Raw genomic sequence first — 15,747 nt, 5'->3', positions numbered from 1 at the left:
TGTTATTCTGTTAGGTGGTCCTCAGAAAAAATTGGAATATAAAGTGGTCCTTGGGCTGAAAAAGTTTGAGAAACACTGCCATAGAACAACGGTGTGCACTTTATCAACAGCCACACCAATGAGACGCTCCCGTTAAACGTCTGTTTGAAGCACATTTCTCCACTTTTAAACACATACACGCAATTCAGGAGAACCAAACTTTTTGACTCCACTAACTGCCTCAAGCAAAACTCTTGGACGTCTTTTAGAGAGTCTATGCTGCGAACTTTGCATATTTTTGAGAACCCAATGTTTAGCTGATCATGATAACTGCTCATTATTATCCACGTGAACACGACTGATTCTCTTCCTTAATGGAACGTCAGAGCTTTGTTTTCCAGGACCGAAACTAATCGCGCCACTCGCGTCTCCTGGAAATCCGGTTTATTTCAACCAATCAAAGACGACTTTGACATTCTCACAGGGTTTCCAGAAAAGTGTACGAAAAACATCAGACGTTTAGCCAACAGTCTGTGGGCGTGACGTCTGAGGCTGAGACTAGGACCGCCCCAACAAACACCTGCATTAAACAAACACACACACAACTCCCCAACCACCCCGGATAAACAAACTACATCCTTTGTTTCCATAATGCTGTGTTCTTTAAGAAGCTAAACCAGCTTAAATTTCCCTCACAAACTCACAAACCCTCACAAGCTATTCTGTGTAAAGCGCCCATATAAGGACTTCCGCTGTACTTCCTGCACTGAAATTGGCCATAAAATATATAAAGCAAGATTGTTACATATGAATCTTTCATGTTCAAAAAAAACTTTCCGAAACCTGTACGAACCCTGGCGAAGTGCATTCGTCACAGAAATATTTCGTCATACGTCTAACTGCTTTTATGACACTTTGCTTATGTTTAGCATGAAGAATCCAATCCTAACACTAGCTCTGTCCCAATTCGAAGGCTGCATTCTGAGATCGATTGCATCACAGCAGCTCGACTGAAGCCTAGTAAGGCGGTCCTCAAAATGTGCCCTTTTTTCTCCGGGCTGTGAAGGATAGAACAAACGGATGCTTCACAACCTACGCCCTATCCTAAATGGCACACTCCGGACTTGTGGTCCTCTTTAGAGTCGACACTTTGATGACATCATGTCGTGCAGACTTTAGGGACCCTTGATGCGAGTGCATGTGGGTGCACCGGAGTTATATTTTGGGACAGACTCGAGTGTCACGCCGGAAATACGAAGAGAAGTTGCCCGTCAGTGTGAACTTCTCCCTTCCATCGTCTGATTGGTCTGATTACTCTTTCGCAAGGACTTCTGGGTTGGTAAAGCGCGCAAAGCCTGCTGCAGTGCGGGCTTTGCCGAAGACCGCATCAAGGCTTCAAAGCGAGCGCTGATGAGCACACTTCGGAGCGTAAAAATGACAGATGGGACACCCTACGGACTTGTAGACCAAGCGAGCATGCGCAAATTATGGCCACGAGAGCGAAAGACCCCATGAAGTGCGCCATTTGGGACAGAGCCTTTGGCTATCCCGAGATTCATTGCACGCCTGTAATGACTGAATATAACGGCTGGATATTTTAAAATTAAATGTTTAAACCTTTGTTAAATAAAAATGTGTATTTAGCAGCAAAAAGTTTCTTGTCACTTTTTTAGTATTATAAGTTATGTTAATGCAGTGTTTCCTATACATTGATTTATTTGTGGTGGCCCACCACAGAATTAACACTGGCCCCCACAAATAGAATTTTCATGATTCCCATTTACATTTTTATTTCACTATTTAAAAAAGCTTAATTTGACTTAAAATATAATTTGATTTATAATACAGATCAAATACAGATATAGATCAAAGAGTAGAAGTGACACATATTTTAGGTGCCAACACTAGATCAAACGCAAACACGACATGATGACGTCACATATATGCTAATTAGCGTGTGACGTCATCACCACCACAGTCTCTCAAAATCCTGTGGGAAACACTGTAATGTATTAATTATTCTTTTTGCTAATATTTCTAAAGCTGATTAATTATATATACTGTTGGTTAGTTTAATCTACATGAACGTGTCATATTTTGTCAAATTAAAGATATATTTTTCTGGTTCCAAATTCATTTTAATAAGTCAGTAATGGGTGGGTGCGTACAGTAGGCTAGAGCGTCTGATTTTAATTATCTTCGTGGACTTAACAGCGGTCTTCAAAGATCGAGTTTTCACCTTCGGAGCACGCGTCCTTCAAAGGATCCAGCCTTTGAATTTCCTCAAAACGGGGGTTTTAAATGCATGACACTTAAAACTCTTGACAGGTCACGTGTCTTTCCGGGACCTTGCAGATGCCGGTAAAACATTGGCAGTGTGAATGAACAAAAAAAAATCGAACGATCCCGGTAAAATCCAGGTTGCATTTTCCGTGTATTTTCCGGAATGTCTGTGTAAAAAGGGTATAGGTCAGAATGCATTTAACAGCATTAACCCCCCTCCCCCTTAAGTGTCCATCATGTCACACTTAAAACTCTTGACAGTAGTACTGTGATATCGAGGGGTAAGAACAAGAAAGGTGTAAGTGACATTTTGGGTGAAATGGAGATATAATGTGCTTCTTAATCAAGTTGGAATTATAAAAGATTGATATTAATGCACTAAGTCAGATCAAACCATGGTATTTTTTTTTAATCCAATGCCTTCCTGAAATGTCACGTACGCCCCTCTGGTTTTCACCCCTCAATATATGCCATGTAATAAATACTATGAATTCTGAATACTTCTCACCTCGCATACTGATTTTTGTATATATTGTATAGAAGTAGGCAATTTCAGATGCAACCATTGTTCATGAACATTGATCAATGTAAAAGAAATTGAAATAAAATGTGAATCTCAGACTATAACGAATATAAATGTTTATGGTTGGTTTGTAGTTTCATAACCTTTCCAAATCGTTTTCAAGCAAGCGTCAAGAGAGTTGAGATGTTTCTTTATTTAGACTCATGAGATGACGTCGTTCCCTACTTTAATTAACCCATGGGTCTGTCTTTAATTATTGTGTGTGCGTGTATATGTGTGTGTCTGTGTGTTGTTGTGTATCCCCTTCACCTCCATTGGCTAATTGGTCATTATATTGTGCTGGCCGACTGGTTTTTGTTCTCGTCCTAAAAGCACAATTCCCGTCATTGGTTACTGGAAGATCTGCTGTCGTATCATTTCTCCTATCTTCCGTACATCCTGATGATCGACGAGTTTCATTTGTACAAATACGACAGGGATGAATCCGTAGGGAGAGAACCACTTGGATTTGCTTCCTAAGACATTTAAAGCTCAGCGTTCTTTTACGGCAGCAATCAAACGCGATGACACCGCGGCAGCGCGCCGCGAGTGTAAAATCGAATGAATTATTCAGTTTGTGTGATATCTTATCTTAAATGTTCTGTCAGTTGCTGCGTGGGAAGAGAGAATAGAATGGAAAATCTGGCACGCCGAGATTCCGAAGTAGGACATGTAGTCCTGGATCCACATCCTTTGTTAGTCATGATACTGTCAAATGATCATCGTCTTAATGGTGAAATTTTGCTATTCGAAGATGAATGTACAGTAGCATCTTACCATGAAAATATAAGAGGAACAGGATGAATAACACTTTCAACAAGGTTTTATATGCTAACATGAGTAAAAAAAAGTTACCATGAAATAACAATGGATTTACATCATTCATTATTTTACTTTAAATGTAGAAATATTGTATAGATACAGGGGCGCTGTAAAGGGGGGTAAACAATGACGATTCTCGGGGCCCACGAGTAAGAGGAGCCCCAGAGAAGCCCCCAAAATTGTGGTGCTAAAAATATTTAATAGTAAAAATGATTAACTTTAAATTATTCTATGTGCTGTTTCATGGTATCAAAAAATGTATTTATTTGTTTAGGAAACACAAAGTCCGTGGGCCCCTTTCCCCCCCTCTCAATTATCATAAAATGGTTCAGTCCACCCAAATTGTATAATCCAGGCAACACAGCTTGACTTCAGCGCCGACAGAATATCAACTTGACTGACAAGGAAGTGAAAATGCCTCAAAAATCTAGAAGTCAAAAACAGAAAGAGAAAAAAATAAGAGAAGTGAAAGAGACAAAGGGTCGACAGTATATTACCTAATTACCTAATGGAGCATCAGCTTTCTAATATACACTCCCGTACAATCACGCAGTCACCCAATCACACAATCACTTCTTCTATTGAATCATGGCCCGAGTCTGTAGCTACTACGGCAGATCCAGACGAGTTACTTACTGCTTTTAATTCTGTGTGTTCTGGAGTTTTAGATACTGTTGCTCCATATAAGATCAAGCATAGTAAAGTTAATCATCAGCCGTGGTTAAATGAACAAACTCGGACTCTTAGACAGCAGTGTAGACGAGCAGAACGGGTTTGGAAAAAAGATAAACTTATGATCTCTCAACAGATTTTACGTGATTCACGTGTGGGATATCAGAAGGGTGTAAAAGATGCTAAATCAGCATTTTTTCCCAAAATTATATCACAACATTCGAAATCACCAAATATTTTGTATTAATCAATTAATGGGTTTTTAAACCCAAATACTGTCTCAATACCACCATCCACTGAGTGTTGTGAGAAGTTTTTAAATGTCTTTTTAGATAAAGTAAACTCAATTAGATCTGGTTTTCAGGACCGGAATGGCTTGTCAGGAGATATTTTAAAAAATGTCAGCACGTTTGATAAGTTTGATTTGGTTTCAATTAGTCTTATTATTGGTAAGTTAAATCGCCCAGCCGCTAGTTGGGACGTTTTGCCTTCTGATTTGTTGGCTGCGACATTTGATTACACTAAGCCTTGTATTACTGCCATTGTTAATTGCAGTCTTTATACAGGCATCTTTCCATTAAGTTTTAAGCGGGCGGTTATTTAGCCCCTTCTTAAAAAGCCCACTCTCAACCTGTTGGATTTGACAAATTATCGGCCCATTTCAAAGCTGCCTTGTATCTCTCAAATTTTGGAAAAGGTAGTTTTATCTCAGTTAAGCTCTTTTTTGGCTAGAAACGAGGTGTTAGATGTCTTTCAGTCTGGTTTTCGGGCAGGACACAGTATACTGAATCAGCTTTACTGTGAGTCTCAAATGATCTATTACTTATTGCAGATTCAGGTAATTGTGGGGCTCTAATTATGTTGGATCTTAGTGCAGCTTTTGATTTAATTGATCATGCTATTCTTATCATTCGTTTGCAACATGTTGTGGGGCTGAGAGGGACGGTTTAAAATGGTTTTCCTCATATTTAAGGGGGCGTCCAATTTGTGTCAGGGTTGGGAATTTTTCCTCCGGGTCAGTTTCTCTTGATTGTGGAGTACCTCAGGGTTCAATTCTGGGTCCTATTCTTTTTTCTCTATTTTTGTTGCCTCTAGGCCAAATTTTTAAGAAATATGGTATATTTTATCACCTATGTGCCAACGACATTCAGATTTACTTACCGATTGGAGCTGGAGGATCAAGCCCTAATTTATCCGTGGTTGCTTGTTTAAAGGAGGTGACTAGTTGGTTAGAGCAAAACTGCCTGCAGTTAAATGCAAGCAAGTCGGAAGTCATGGTGTTTGGGATGAAGAAGGACGACAATGGTTTAACCGATTTTCTAGGTATATGGGAAACATATGTTCAGCCTAAAATAAGATATTTAGGTGTAATTTTTGACTCTGCACTTATGTTTGACCATCAGATTAAAAATGTGGTTAAAAATGTTTTTTTTTCAGTTAAGGGCTATTGCGAAATTTAAATCTTTTTTGTCTGTTCCTGATCTGGAAACAGTGATTCACGCATTCATTTCCTCATGCTTGGATTACTGTAATGCTTTATATATAGGCATCAGTCAATCTCTTATTTCAAAATTTCAGCTGGTTCAAAACGCTGCAGCGAGGCTCCTTACTGGTACTAAGAAAAGGGAGCATATTACACCAGTTTTGAAAAAGCTTCATTGGCTCCCTGTGAAATATCGGACTGTACTGTACAAACTACTATCAGCTGTTTGTGAGGTTTCAGTGCATCTTTTGATGATCATGTGGAGTTGTAATACTTTCACATTATCTGATTCAGACCGACTCAGCAAAACTAAATGCCCAAGGCACGTAAAAAAGCTGAATTTCATGCCATGGACAGGAATAAATGTATCAATTTTGCGTGACTATAACACGACTTTACTTAAGATCGTTCAGGTTTCGATGAGTTTTGAACCAACCATTTGCCCTGACTGTTGGACTGACTAGACACAAATCCCAACCAATACTGCATGTTGGACGGACGATCCGTTCGGTTTCTAATTGTCTTTACCCCATGCTCCCTCTCCAACCATGACCGCTGTGGGAACACGGTGGCCGCGTTCAGGACCGCAAGCGGAGCTACAAAGCAGTGCAGTCATGTGATGAGAGGGTCACATCTGGAGAGACCCTGGCGGCTTTGGCACAGAACTCCACTTACATGCACAATGTTCTCGGGCCTGCGTGCATCTTTCTCCGCAAGGGCTTCGCTGAGAGCCGTCAGGCTGTACGTAAGTCTGGACACACGCACATGTATGCATGTAAACACGTATGATCCTACAAACGTCTCGTATGAGGACATTTCAAAATTGAGTTAATACAACTTAAAAATATAAAAAAAATTATTTAACTAATATTTTTAAGAATTTTAGGGCAACCAGGTAACTTACTTTTTAAGTTGAACAAACAAATATTTTTTACAGTGTATGAGGTACTAATATGCACTCTTTACATGCAACAGGATGCTTTTAAAAGAGTACCACCCCATTGACAGCTGGGGACCTGACAGTATGGTCTTTATAGTACAAATCCAAATTAATTTTAACCTTGAGCAGGTCTGTTCAATTTAAACAAGACTGTTCTATTGAAATGCAGACATTGTTAGTCATAAAGCGCACAGCGCTACGTGATTTGGGTTGGTACACAATTGCGTGAATCTGCATTTATAAGCCTCAGCAGGGAGGTTTGGCTCAGGATCACGTGACCGAATTCTTCCGCAGGAGATTGTTCGGAAAAGCACACTCGCGTTTAGGGATGTTTGGGGAATTCTGGGATGAAAGAAACAGGTTGAGCTGGTTCTGAGAGATCAATCCTCACTTTGTGTGTGCTGCTCCTAATGACTTAATTGAAATGAGAAGATCAAATTTAATTACATCTACATCCTTTAGAGACAAATTAAGTGTATGGGTTTACATGAGTCATTGTATTGCTAATGTTGTAACAGCTTGCTTCCTTTCTTATGGTCAAAGTGGTGCATTGAATTCATTGACTGTGCTCGTGGGTGGAGGAAAACAAACTCTAAAGACATCAACAAAATACACAACATAGTTGGACATTTGTGTTACTTGTTTTTGTTTATTTTGTTTTTTTATTTTTGCAGAACAGAGAGCTGAGACCAGAGGAAATGGATGGTAAGTATTGTTAAATAAGGTGGATAGACTAAAGCTTTATCACTGCTATTATCTTTCCATTTAAGCTATTTTTACACACCATCAGACCTGTAATTGAATTACATTTAGGACGTAAAAAATAAAGATGATCTCTTCCACTTTGCTATGCTTTATAAATACAATTAGTGATTAGATTAATATTGCATTTATGCATTTGTCAGACAATTTTATCCAAAGTGACTTGCAGTACATTCAATCCATACATTTTATCAGTATGTGTGTTCCCCTGGGATTCAAAACCATAACCTTTGCGGTCGTGTTTTCGTTCCTTTCATTTTGCAACATCCTGTTATGAAACGCAGCTGCGAACTCCAATATAATGCGTCAATTGTTACGTTTTAATGTGAAGAGCTCTCATTTAATGTTGAAGAGGTTAAAATGACATTTGGTTAGTCATTCAGAGAACATTGTTGTGCTTTGTAAGTACTCAAAGCAGAGTCCACGTGTGAAACAGTTTTGTGAAAAAATCTTTTCATTTTCTCCACTCTTCCTCTCTCATCCTATCTTGCTTTTCATCTTCACAGAGTTACGAGAAGCCTTCAAAGAGTTTGATAAAGACAAAGATGGCTTTATTGGCTGCAAGGACCTGGGGAACTGCATGAGAACTATGGGATACATGCCTACCGAGATGGAACTCATTGAACTGAGCCAACAGATAAATATGAATTGTGAGCAACAACCAATGCTTCTGTGAGAAGTCTATGATTTCAACATCTTTAAAGTCAGATTATGACGCTTTCCAAACTTGGTACTATCTACACATTTATCAAAAATGGAAGTGAATGATTTTAGTCTACATAGGAAATGACTCGATGAGACTCAACGTTACACTGTAAAAAAAATCTGTAGAAATTACAATGTTATTGCAGCTGGGTTGCCGGTAATTTACTGTAGATTTAAATTTATGTTATTTACTGGCAAGAGTTTGTTCAAAGTTAAATAAATTTTATCTTTATTGAATAAAACTATACAATAACAGCCTCATGCAAAGCATTCTGGGAACCAGAAATTTTTTTTTGCTTCAGATTTTGTTTCCCAGAATGTTTTGCTTGATGCTGTTTTACTCTGTAAAGACAAAGACTTGTAAATGTTTAATGTTCATTTAACTTTATACAAAATGTTGCCAGTAAAAACATACATTTAAATCTACGGTAAGTTACCGGCAACCCAGCTGTAATTTCTACGGAATTTTTTTACAGTGCAGAGTAAAACTAAAAAAACAGCATCAAGCAAAATTCTGGGCCACAAAATCTGAAGCAAAAAAAAACAGAAAAAGGTTAATGATGATTTCTGGTTCCCATAATGCTTTGCATGAGGCTGTTATTGTATAGTTTTATTCTGTAAAGATAAAGACTTGTTAATATTTAAAATTGATTTAACTTGGTAAATTACTGGCAACCCAGCTGCAATAACATTGTAATTTCTACAGAATTTTTTTACAGTGTAAGAAATGTCCATATTTGACCCGGCCATCCGGGTTGAAACAATAGGTTAATTTAAATATCGCAATTGGGTTTACACTATTTTACCCAAAACCCCCCAGAATTTGTCAGAGTATTATTAAATATTGACTCTTTTACCCCAAAATTTTTATGCATGGTTATGAATATTACAGTAGACTGTCTAAAAAAATGGTCCAAAATGGACCCTAGCTGTGGCTGAGGTGGTACCCTTTTAAAAAGTATACCTTTGTACCTAAAGAGTTCATATTATTTCCCCAGAAGTACATATTTTTACCATATTAGTACCTCAAAGGTACCAAAAGGTACCATATACATCTGTATCTAAATCGAGGGGCAACCTTACGATCTCTCTGATAAACCCAATACGGAAGTGACTTAAACTGTAATTCATTGGAGTCTGGCTCCAAAAGGGAGTCAATTTCCATAGACCCCCATGTTAAAATGCCCAACTTTACAGAAGGAAATACCAACCATAGTCAAAAAGTGATTTTGGTCTATATAGCTAATTTTGCCTTTCATGACAACTGAGGGAGGTGAATTTTTTTATAACTCATCTGATTAAATTATATTAAGCCTTAAAGTTCTGCATAATTAGGGGCGTGGCCACTTGAGTGACGGGTGAACTGCCTCTGCTGTCATACAGTCGAGCTAGGTTGGTGTGGTTTTAGCAACCAGCCATCTCAGCTTTAGCCACGTCCTGCCTCTTAACACTTTTTCGTTATCTGAGAGTGATGCGTGGTGACAATCGGCCACGATGGCAGGCACCACCTACTATTGGCTTCAAAAAAAGCTCTTCACAAACCTATGGGTGACAGGCACTAGGTCCATAATGTTTTACAGTCTATGATCTACATGCAAATATAAAGACCTTTTTAAATTGTAATCTGTAAACAGTTACAGATTGGACTATTTTTTCTGACAGTGTATAACAAACTCAGAAATCAATTATATACACTGTAAAAAAATTCCGTAGAAATTGCAGCTGGGTTGCCGGTAATTTACCGTAGATTTAAATTTATGTTTTTAACTGGCAACATTTTGTTCAAAGTTAAATGAACATTAAACATTTGCAGGTCTTTGTCTTTATAGAGTAAAACTAGAAACAGTATCAAGCAAGACATTATGGTAAACAAAATCTGAAGCAAAAAAACAGAAAAAGGTTGATGATGACTTCTGGTTCCCAGAATGCTTTGCATGAGGCTGTTATTGTATGGTTTTATTCTGTAAAGATAAATACTTGTTGATGTTGGAAATTTATTTAACTTTGAACAAATTCTTGCCAGTAAATAACATAAATGTAAATCTACGGTAAATTACCGGCAACCCAGCTGCAATATCATTGTAATTTCTACGGATTTTTTTTACAGTGTACCAACGCGTTTCCAGAACGCCTTTTCATTCAGAACATGTGAACCAGCTGCAACCGACAAGGAGATCAGCGATTACATAACGACTACCATAGTTACAACATACAGTACATTTGGAAAGGCGAGGCGCTAGAGACCACTGTCGTTTGAATGCAAAATACAATTTCACCACTAGATGGGGTAAATCCTACTTATTGCCCCTTTAATTTAATTTGAACAAATGATTTATTTATTTTTTACGCAACTATCATGGATTCAAAGGAAGTCAACAATTTTTGTGGAGTAGTCCTATACAATGAACTTTTTTTGCTAATTTTATATCACAAAACTAAAGTAACTAAAAGTAACTTTAAAGTCCATGTAAAGTCATTTCAGAGAATTGTTTCAAAATACATCATAAATGTGAGAGATGTATTTCTGAAACACGTTGCAAAGGCATGAACTATGTAGTACTGAATTGTGGATTTTTTTCCACATTTCTGTGTTCAGGATTATTTGGGCAGGGCACCGTTTTAGCCACAATAACACAATCGTGAGCATCTATTCAGGTTGCGGCGGTATTTGAAAGTTGAGAGAGACGGCAGCTTCCTGCGAGTGGGCGTGGTTTCAGCGGCGACAGCAATCATATCCCAGCATTTGAGAACAGACAGTCCTGACTGTTTTTCAAAGATTTTGATAACTTATTTTATTTATTTGGGTTTTTTATCATTCAAATTTGTCTGGGTGGTGTCACAAACTGAGAGCACATTTAATATTGGACAAAGACTAATGTCTTATACCTTACAGTGGGAGGACATGTGGACTTTGAAGACTTTGTGGAGCTGATGGGACCCAAACTTTTGGCTGAGACGGCAGATATGATCGGAGTGAAAGAGCTGAGAGACGCATTCAAAGAGGTGAGGGATGCCAAGTCATGCTCTACTGCAGTGCTTCCCAATCCTGGTCCTCGAGGACCCCATACCAGAAAGTTTTAGTTTTAAAACACCTGATTCAACTTATCAGCCTCCTTCCAAAATAGTGAACATGTCTTCCCAACAAGCTGATAAGTTAAATCAGGTGTGTTAAATAAGAAGACATCTAAAACATACTGGGAGGGGGTCCTCGATGACCAGGATTGGGAAACACTGATCTAATGAATACTGTAAATAAGTCATTAGTCAACATTCACAAAACAAGAAAAATCATGAAAAAATTATGAAAATGTCCCATTATTATGGCAGCAACATGCATTAAATCCAATAGCTACACAATTAAGGTCCTTTCACGTGATTCATACCAACAATGCCCTATACACTGAAGCAGGAAAAGTGGCAAAAGATGCTCAAAGTTCAGTTTACTATAAATACAGCCAACGATAATCATACAAGTCCTGCTTGAAACCTCTGCTAACACAATTATTTTACTCACTGACTCTCAGTTTGACACCAACGGAGACGGCCAGATCAGCACAGCAGAACTAAGGGAGGCCATGAAGAAACTGCTTGGGCAGCAGGTGATGTTACTGACTATGCAGTGGGCATCTGAAAGCTTTGTTGATGTCATCAAGTATTTCTTTCATCCTCCTATTGATTCTTTCACCTGCAGGTGGGCCACAGAGATTTAGAGGAAATTCTACGAGACATTGATTTGAATGGAGACGGACATGTTGACTTTGAAGGTGAGCCACCACGTGTGTTGATTTGGCTCTCATTAGTAATGCTAATTTGCTGTCACTGTAGTGGTGGGTAAACAAGCATGTAATGAATCAATTCATGCCATCTGGGGGGAAACGCCATTATGACTGGTCCAAAGTCATCAAGGCTGGATTAGATATTATTTAAGTCCCTCTAGAGAAGTCGCACCAGTATCTCTAAAATCACAATATAAAATTTAAATTAAACAACATACATAACTTTTGTGTTTTAAGCTCAAATTGCGCTCAAACATCTTGGTTCTTTAAACTGTAAGGCAAGACTTCAATCGCCAGATCGGCCATTTTGAGCAACGCATGTCCCTATTTATACAAATAGGAGTGCTCAGTCTTGTTACATCCAATATTTTTGATATTATTTAGTAATCACATGTATTTATGTATCATCTAAAAAGTACTTTAAGGAGACAGCCTACTCATTTGGAATAAAAATGGCACAACATAGACATAAAGTAGTATTCAAAATGCCCTTTAGTCAACCGGTGCATTCACACACTGCAAAAAGTGATTTTTAAGAAAAACTTTTATAAGTATTTTTGTCTTGTTTTCAGTAAAAATTCTTTAATTAAGATGCTTTTTCTTGATGAGCAGAACGACCCAAGAAGGTAGGTCTAGTTTTTGGACCAAAAATATCAAATATGGGTGATTTTGTGCATAAAACAAGAAAAAATATCTGCCAATGCGGTAAGCAAATTTTTGTTGAATTTAGTGTTTCAGAAAAATGTTCAAGATTTTTTTGCTTACCCCATTGGCAGATTTTTTGGCTTTTTTTATGCACAAAATCACTTAAATTTTATATTTTTGGTCTAAAAACTAAACTTATTTTCTTGGGTCGTTTTGCTCATCAAGAAAAAACATCTTAATTTAAGAATATTTAGATATTTTTACTAAAAACAAGACAAAAATACTAAGAATTTTTTTCTTGAAAATATTTTTTTTTTGCAGTACATACATATTCAGGAAATTTAGCCTGATAGATGACAAAATAAATCAAGATTAGACTAAATAAAATGATAATAGGCTTTATGCCCAGCTGCACTACTTCCTGAACTTCAGCCAGCTCCTTGTTTCCTGTCTGCCATTATTGGACAAACTGATTAATCCAGGTGTGTCTGATTATTGTTGTTGTGACTACCGAGGTCAGGCACACCTGGATTAATACGTTTGTCCGGTGGTGACGGACAGGGAGCGGGGAGCTGGCTGAAGTTCGGGAAGTGGTGCAGCTGGGCATAAAGCCTATTCTTAAAGGAACAGTAACAAAAAATATTTTTAAATTATTTATCTTACACCATTTTTGTTTTTACAATGTGTACAGATAATGTATGCTAGAATATGTGATTAGCCGTAAAGTCTAACACTTAATAATTTTTAGGAATGGAAACATCTACTACACCCGAAAATACATCCACTCCTCGACCGCAGCAATAACATTATTATTCGTGTGAATAAGACTAAATGATCTGAGAAAAAACGATTATGGTGCAAGAAACTCCAAACTCTCATTTTGAGATTTATTTTGATCCTTGTACATCCCTGTGTGTTGCTTCAGCACAAGAGCTTTGTGCCGCTTCATTGCACAGTTCAGCTGTTATTGAATCTCATCACTATGACGGTAAAAGAGCTGTCAACCAGATTATCTCTTAACCAAAAGATTATTTCACCTCTGAGATTAACCATGCACAAAAAAGAGCATAAAACGGGAAGGACAAAAATAGCTCCCTCGATTATTCCCGGGGAACACTGTGATGGCTGTGGGTGTGACAGTCAAACGTCCTCTTGCTGTATTTTGAGCTCATGCTAACTTTGACTCTACTGAGGTCAACAGTACATGTATTTTTTTCTAAAGTTAAAAAGCAGTGGCACTCGTCGACATGTTACGTCATGTTGCATGGTTGATGCCATGCATAGTTAAATGTAGAGTAATGTTAGCCACAAAGAACCTTGCCAAATTAGGCCTTAGGCAATATGGACATGTTGTGTCAAATGTCTGATCCTTAGAAACCATGAACAAAACTAATCAAGTAGAAATACACAAATCTGATACAATGTCAGATGTAGTATATGTGGTCTGAAGCCAAACCAGCTAAAACAACATTTGACCTTTCTTATCTTAGAATTTGTGCGAATGATGTCTCGCTAGACAAATGTGGACGGAGAGCAAAAACTGGACTTCCTGCCTTCTGAAAAAAATATAGGATGGAGGAGAGAAACAAAAGAAGCTTCACAAGAGGAACTTCTGGAATATGAACTTTGACCTCAACAGCAGGAATGGGATAACTCACGGATGCTGTGATCTCTGATATATTTGAATAGCACAGTTAGCAGAATACTCGCAATGGGGTCTTATGCAAAACTGACCTAATATCAGTGCTTAAATAGCAACATTTGGCTTGCAGTCAAAACACTGATTGATCGACATCAATATATCCAGTTTATGTTTTTTATTCTCTCTTAGTCACATCTACTTAATGAAAGTAGAGTGATACAGATATTGCAATAACATTGCTCTTTCGTATTTAACAATTGTAAAATATCATTGTGAGAGTGTATAGTTTCCCTTTACGAGACTCTGGCTGTTTTATAGTGGTCTATGAAATATAAAATTATTTCTCACAAAGATTTTATTTTATATATTAATGCACAATGAAAGTTATAACTGGGAAATGCTGGAAAAACTTTGCTATTGATCATATGCTATATATTGTACAATATATCGGACCTATGCACTGCCGTACAATTAAATACGTGTGGACATATTTTAAGGGAGACTCTTGCCATAAAAATGAATATTTATTAAGAGTATTTAATTGCCCTTGTTTGCACACTGTCCTGCATGAAAGCTAGTACTGATGCAAAAAGTTAACACACTCGAGTTGAGACAAGTAGCATACTTGCATACTTTTGGTATTGTGTAGTTTTGTCATGTGCTTTATTTAAAATGCTGAGTTAGTTAAAAGTCAAATGAGCATATTTTTTATTTCTCTTTGAGTGTGCGTGTGTGTGTAAGAGAGAGAGAGAAAAAGTTTTTTTTGTTATTATCCTTTTGTGTGAATTTAAATTTGTCTAACCTGAGTTATTTTGTGCATGCCAAAACAACTTTTTGTACATTGCAGATTTCATTAAAAACGGTGTTGTCTAACTGAAAAACTTCTTGCTTTTATCTTCATTCAAGCATCATAACAATAGCACAAACACAGATTTTGATTATTTTGGTACATTAATATTAACATTTATTTAATTTAAATGACAGTAGTAATCAATATTATACCTTATAAATATGCAGAAGTGTCCAAAAGTGATAATAACAGATATAATTGTAGTCAATGTATTGTAAGCTTTTTATTTATCTATGCATCCTTTTTATATTTAAATACATATGTTCTCATATTTGCTGTGGTTTGCCTTTTTGATTAATTATTTTGTCCATTAGTTCCTTGTTCACTTTTGTACCATACACCTTATATTTTGATGGTTTAATCTAACCTGAAAGGGCATTAAAATCACTTTGTATATCTCCTCTGGACACTGCTGTATGTTAATTTTTATTTCCAAACTATTGAACAGGTTACACAGCCATTGTACCAGGTTATTTTACCTGTATATTCATCTGTATGGTTTCAGCGCCAGCATCTGGTCACAGTTGGTTTTGCAGTCAGACAGGTATGTATTTATTTTCCTTTTATCAGACACTTAGAGAAAAACATCATTATAAAACAATACAACTTCAATTGTAGTAATAAAA

The 15,747-nt window shown here is 37.3% G+C and overlaps 1 protein-coding gene across 2 annotated transcripts in view; it reads left to right on the top strand.

Annotated features, from left to right (window-relative positions):
• cabp1b (calcium binding protein 1b) overlaps nt 1-15,166 on the top strand; it is a 34,205-nt gene extending 19,039 nt beyond the window's left edge. Inside the window, exons 2-8 of one of the 2 annotated variants that reach the window (XM_055207775.2) lie at nt 6,384-6,542; nt 7,416-7,446; nt 8,010-8,153; nt 11,102-11,211; nt 11,733-11,807; nt 11,900-11,972; nt 14,120-15,165. In XM_055207775.2, coding sequence (XP_055063750.1) covers nt 6,384-6,542; nt 7,416-7,446; nt 8,010-8,153; nt 11,102-11,211; nt 11,733-11,807; nt 11,900-11,972; nt 14,120-14,145 — 618 coding nt within the window. In that variant the 3' untranslated portion in view covers nt 14,146-15,165. Of the gene's footprint in view, nt 1-6,383; nt 6,543-7,415; nt 7,447-8,009; nt 8,154-11,101; nt 11,212-11,732; nt 11,808-11,899; nt 11,973-14,119 lie in introns of both variants that reach the window. The other variant, XM_055207774.2, reaches the window with a different exon arrangement.
• The last annotated feature ends 581 nt before the right edge of the window (nt 15,167-15,747 follow it).

Source organism: Misgurnus anguillicaudatus, chromosome 12 (assembly GCF_027580225.2).
Source record: "Misgurnus anguillicaudatus chromosome 12, ASM2758022v2, whole genome shotgun sequence".
Lineage (NCBI taxonomy): Eukaryota > Metazoa > Chordata > Actinopteri > Cypriniformes > Cobitidae > Misgurnus > Misgurnus anguillicaudatus.
This window is presented reverse-complemented; position numbering and strand designations above follow the sequence as displayed.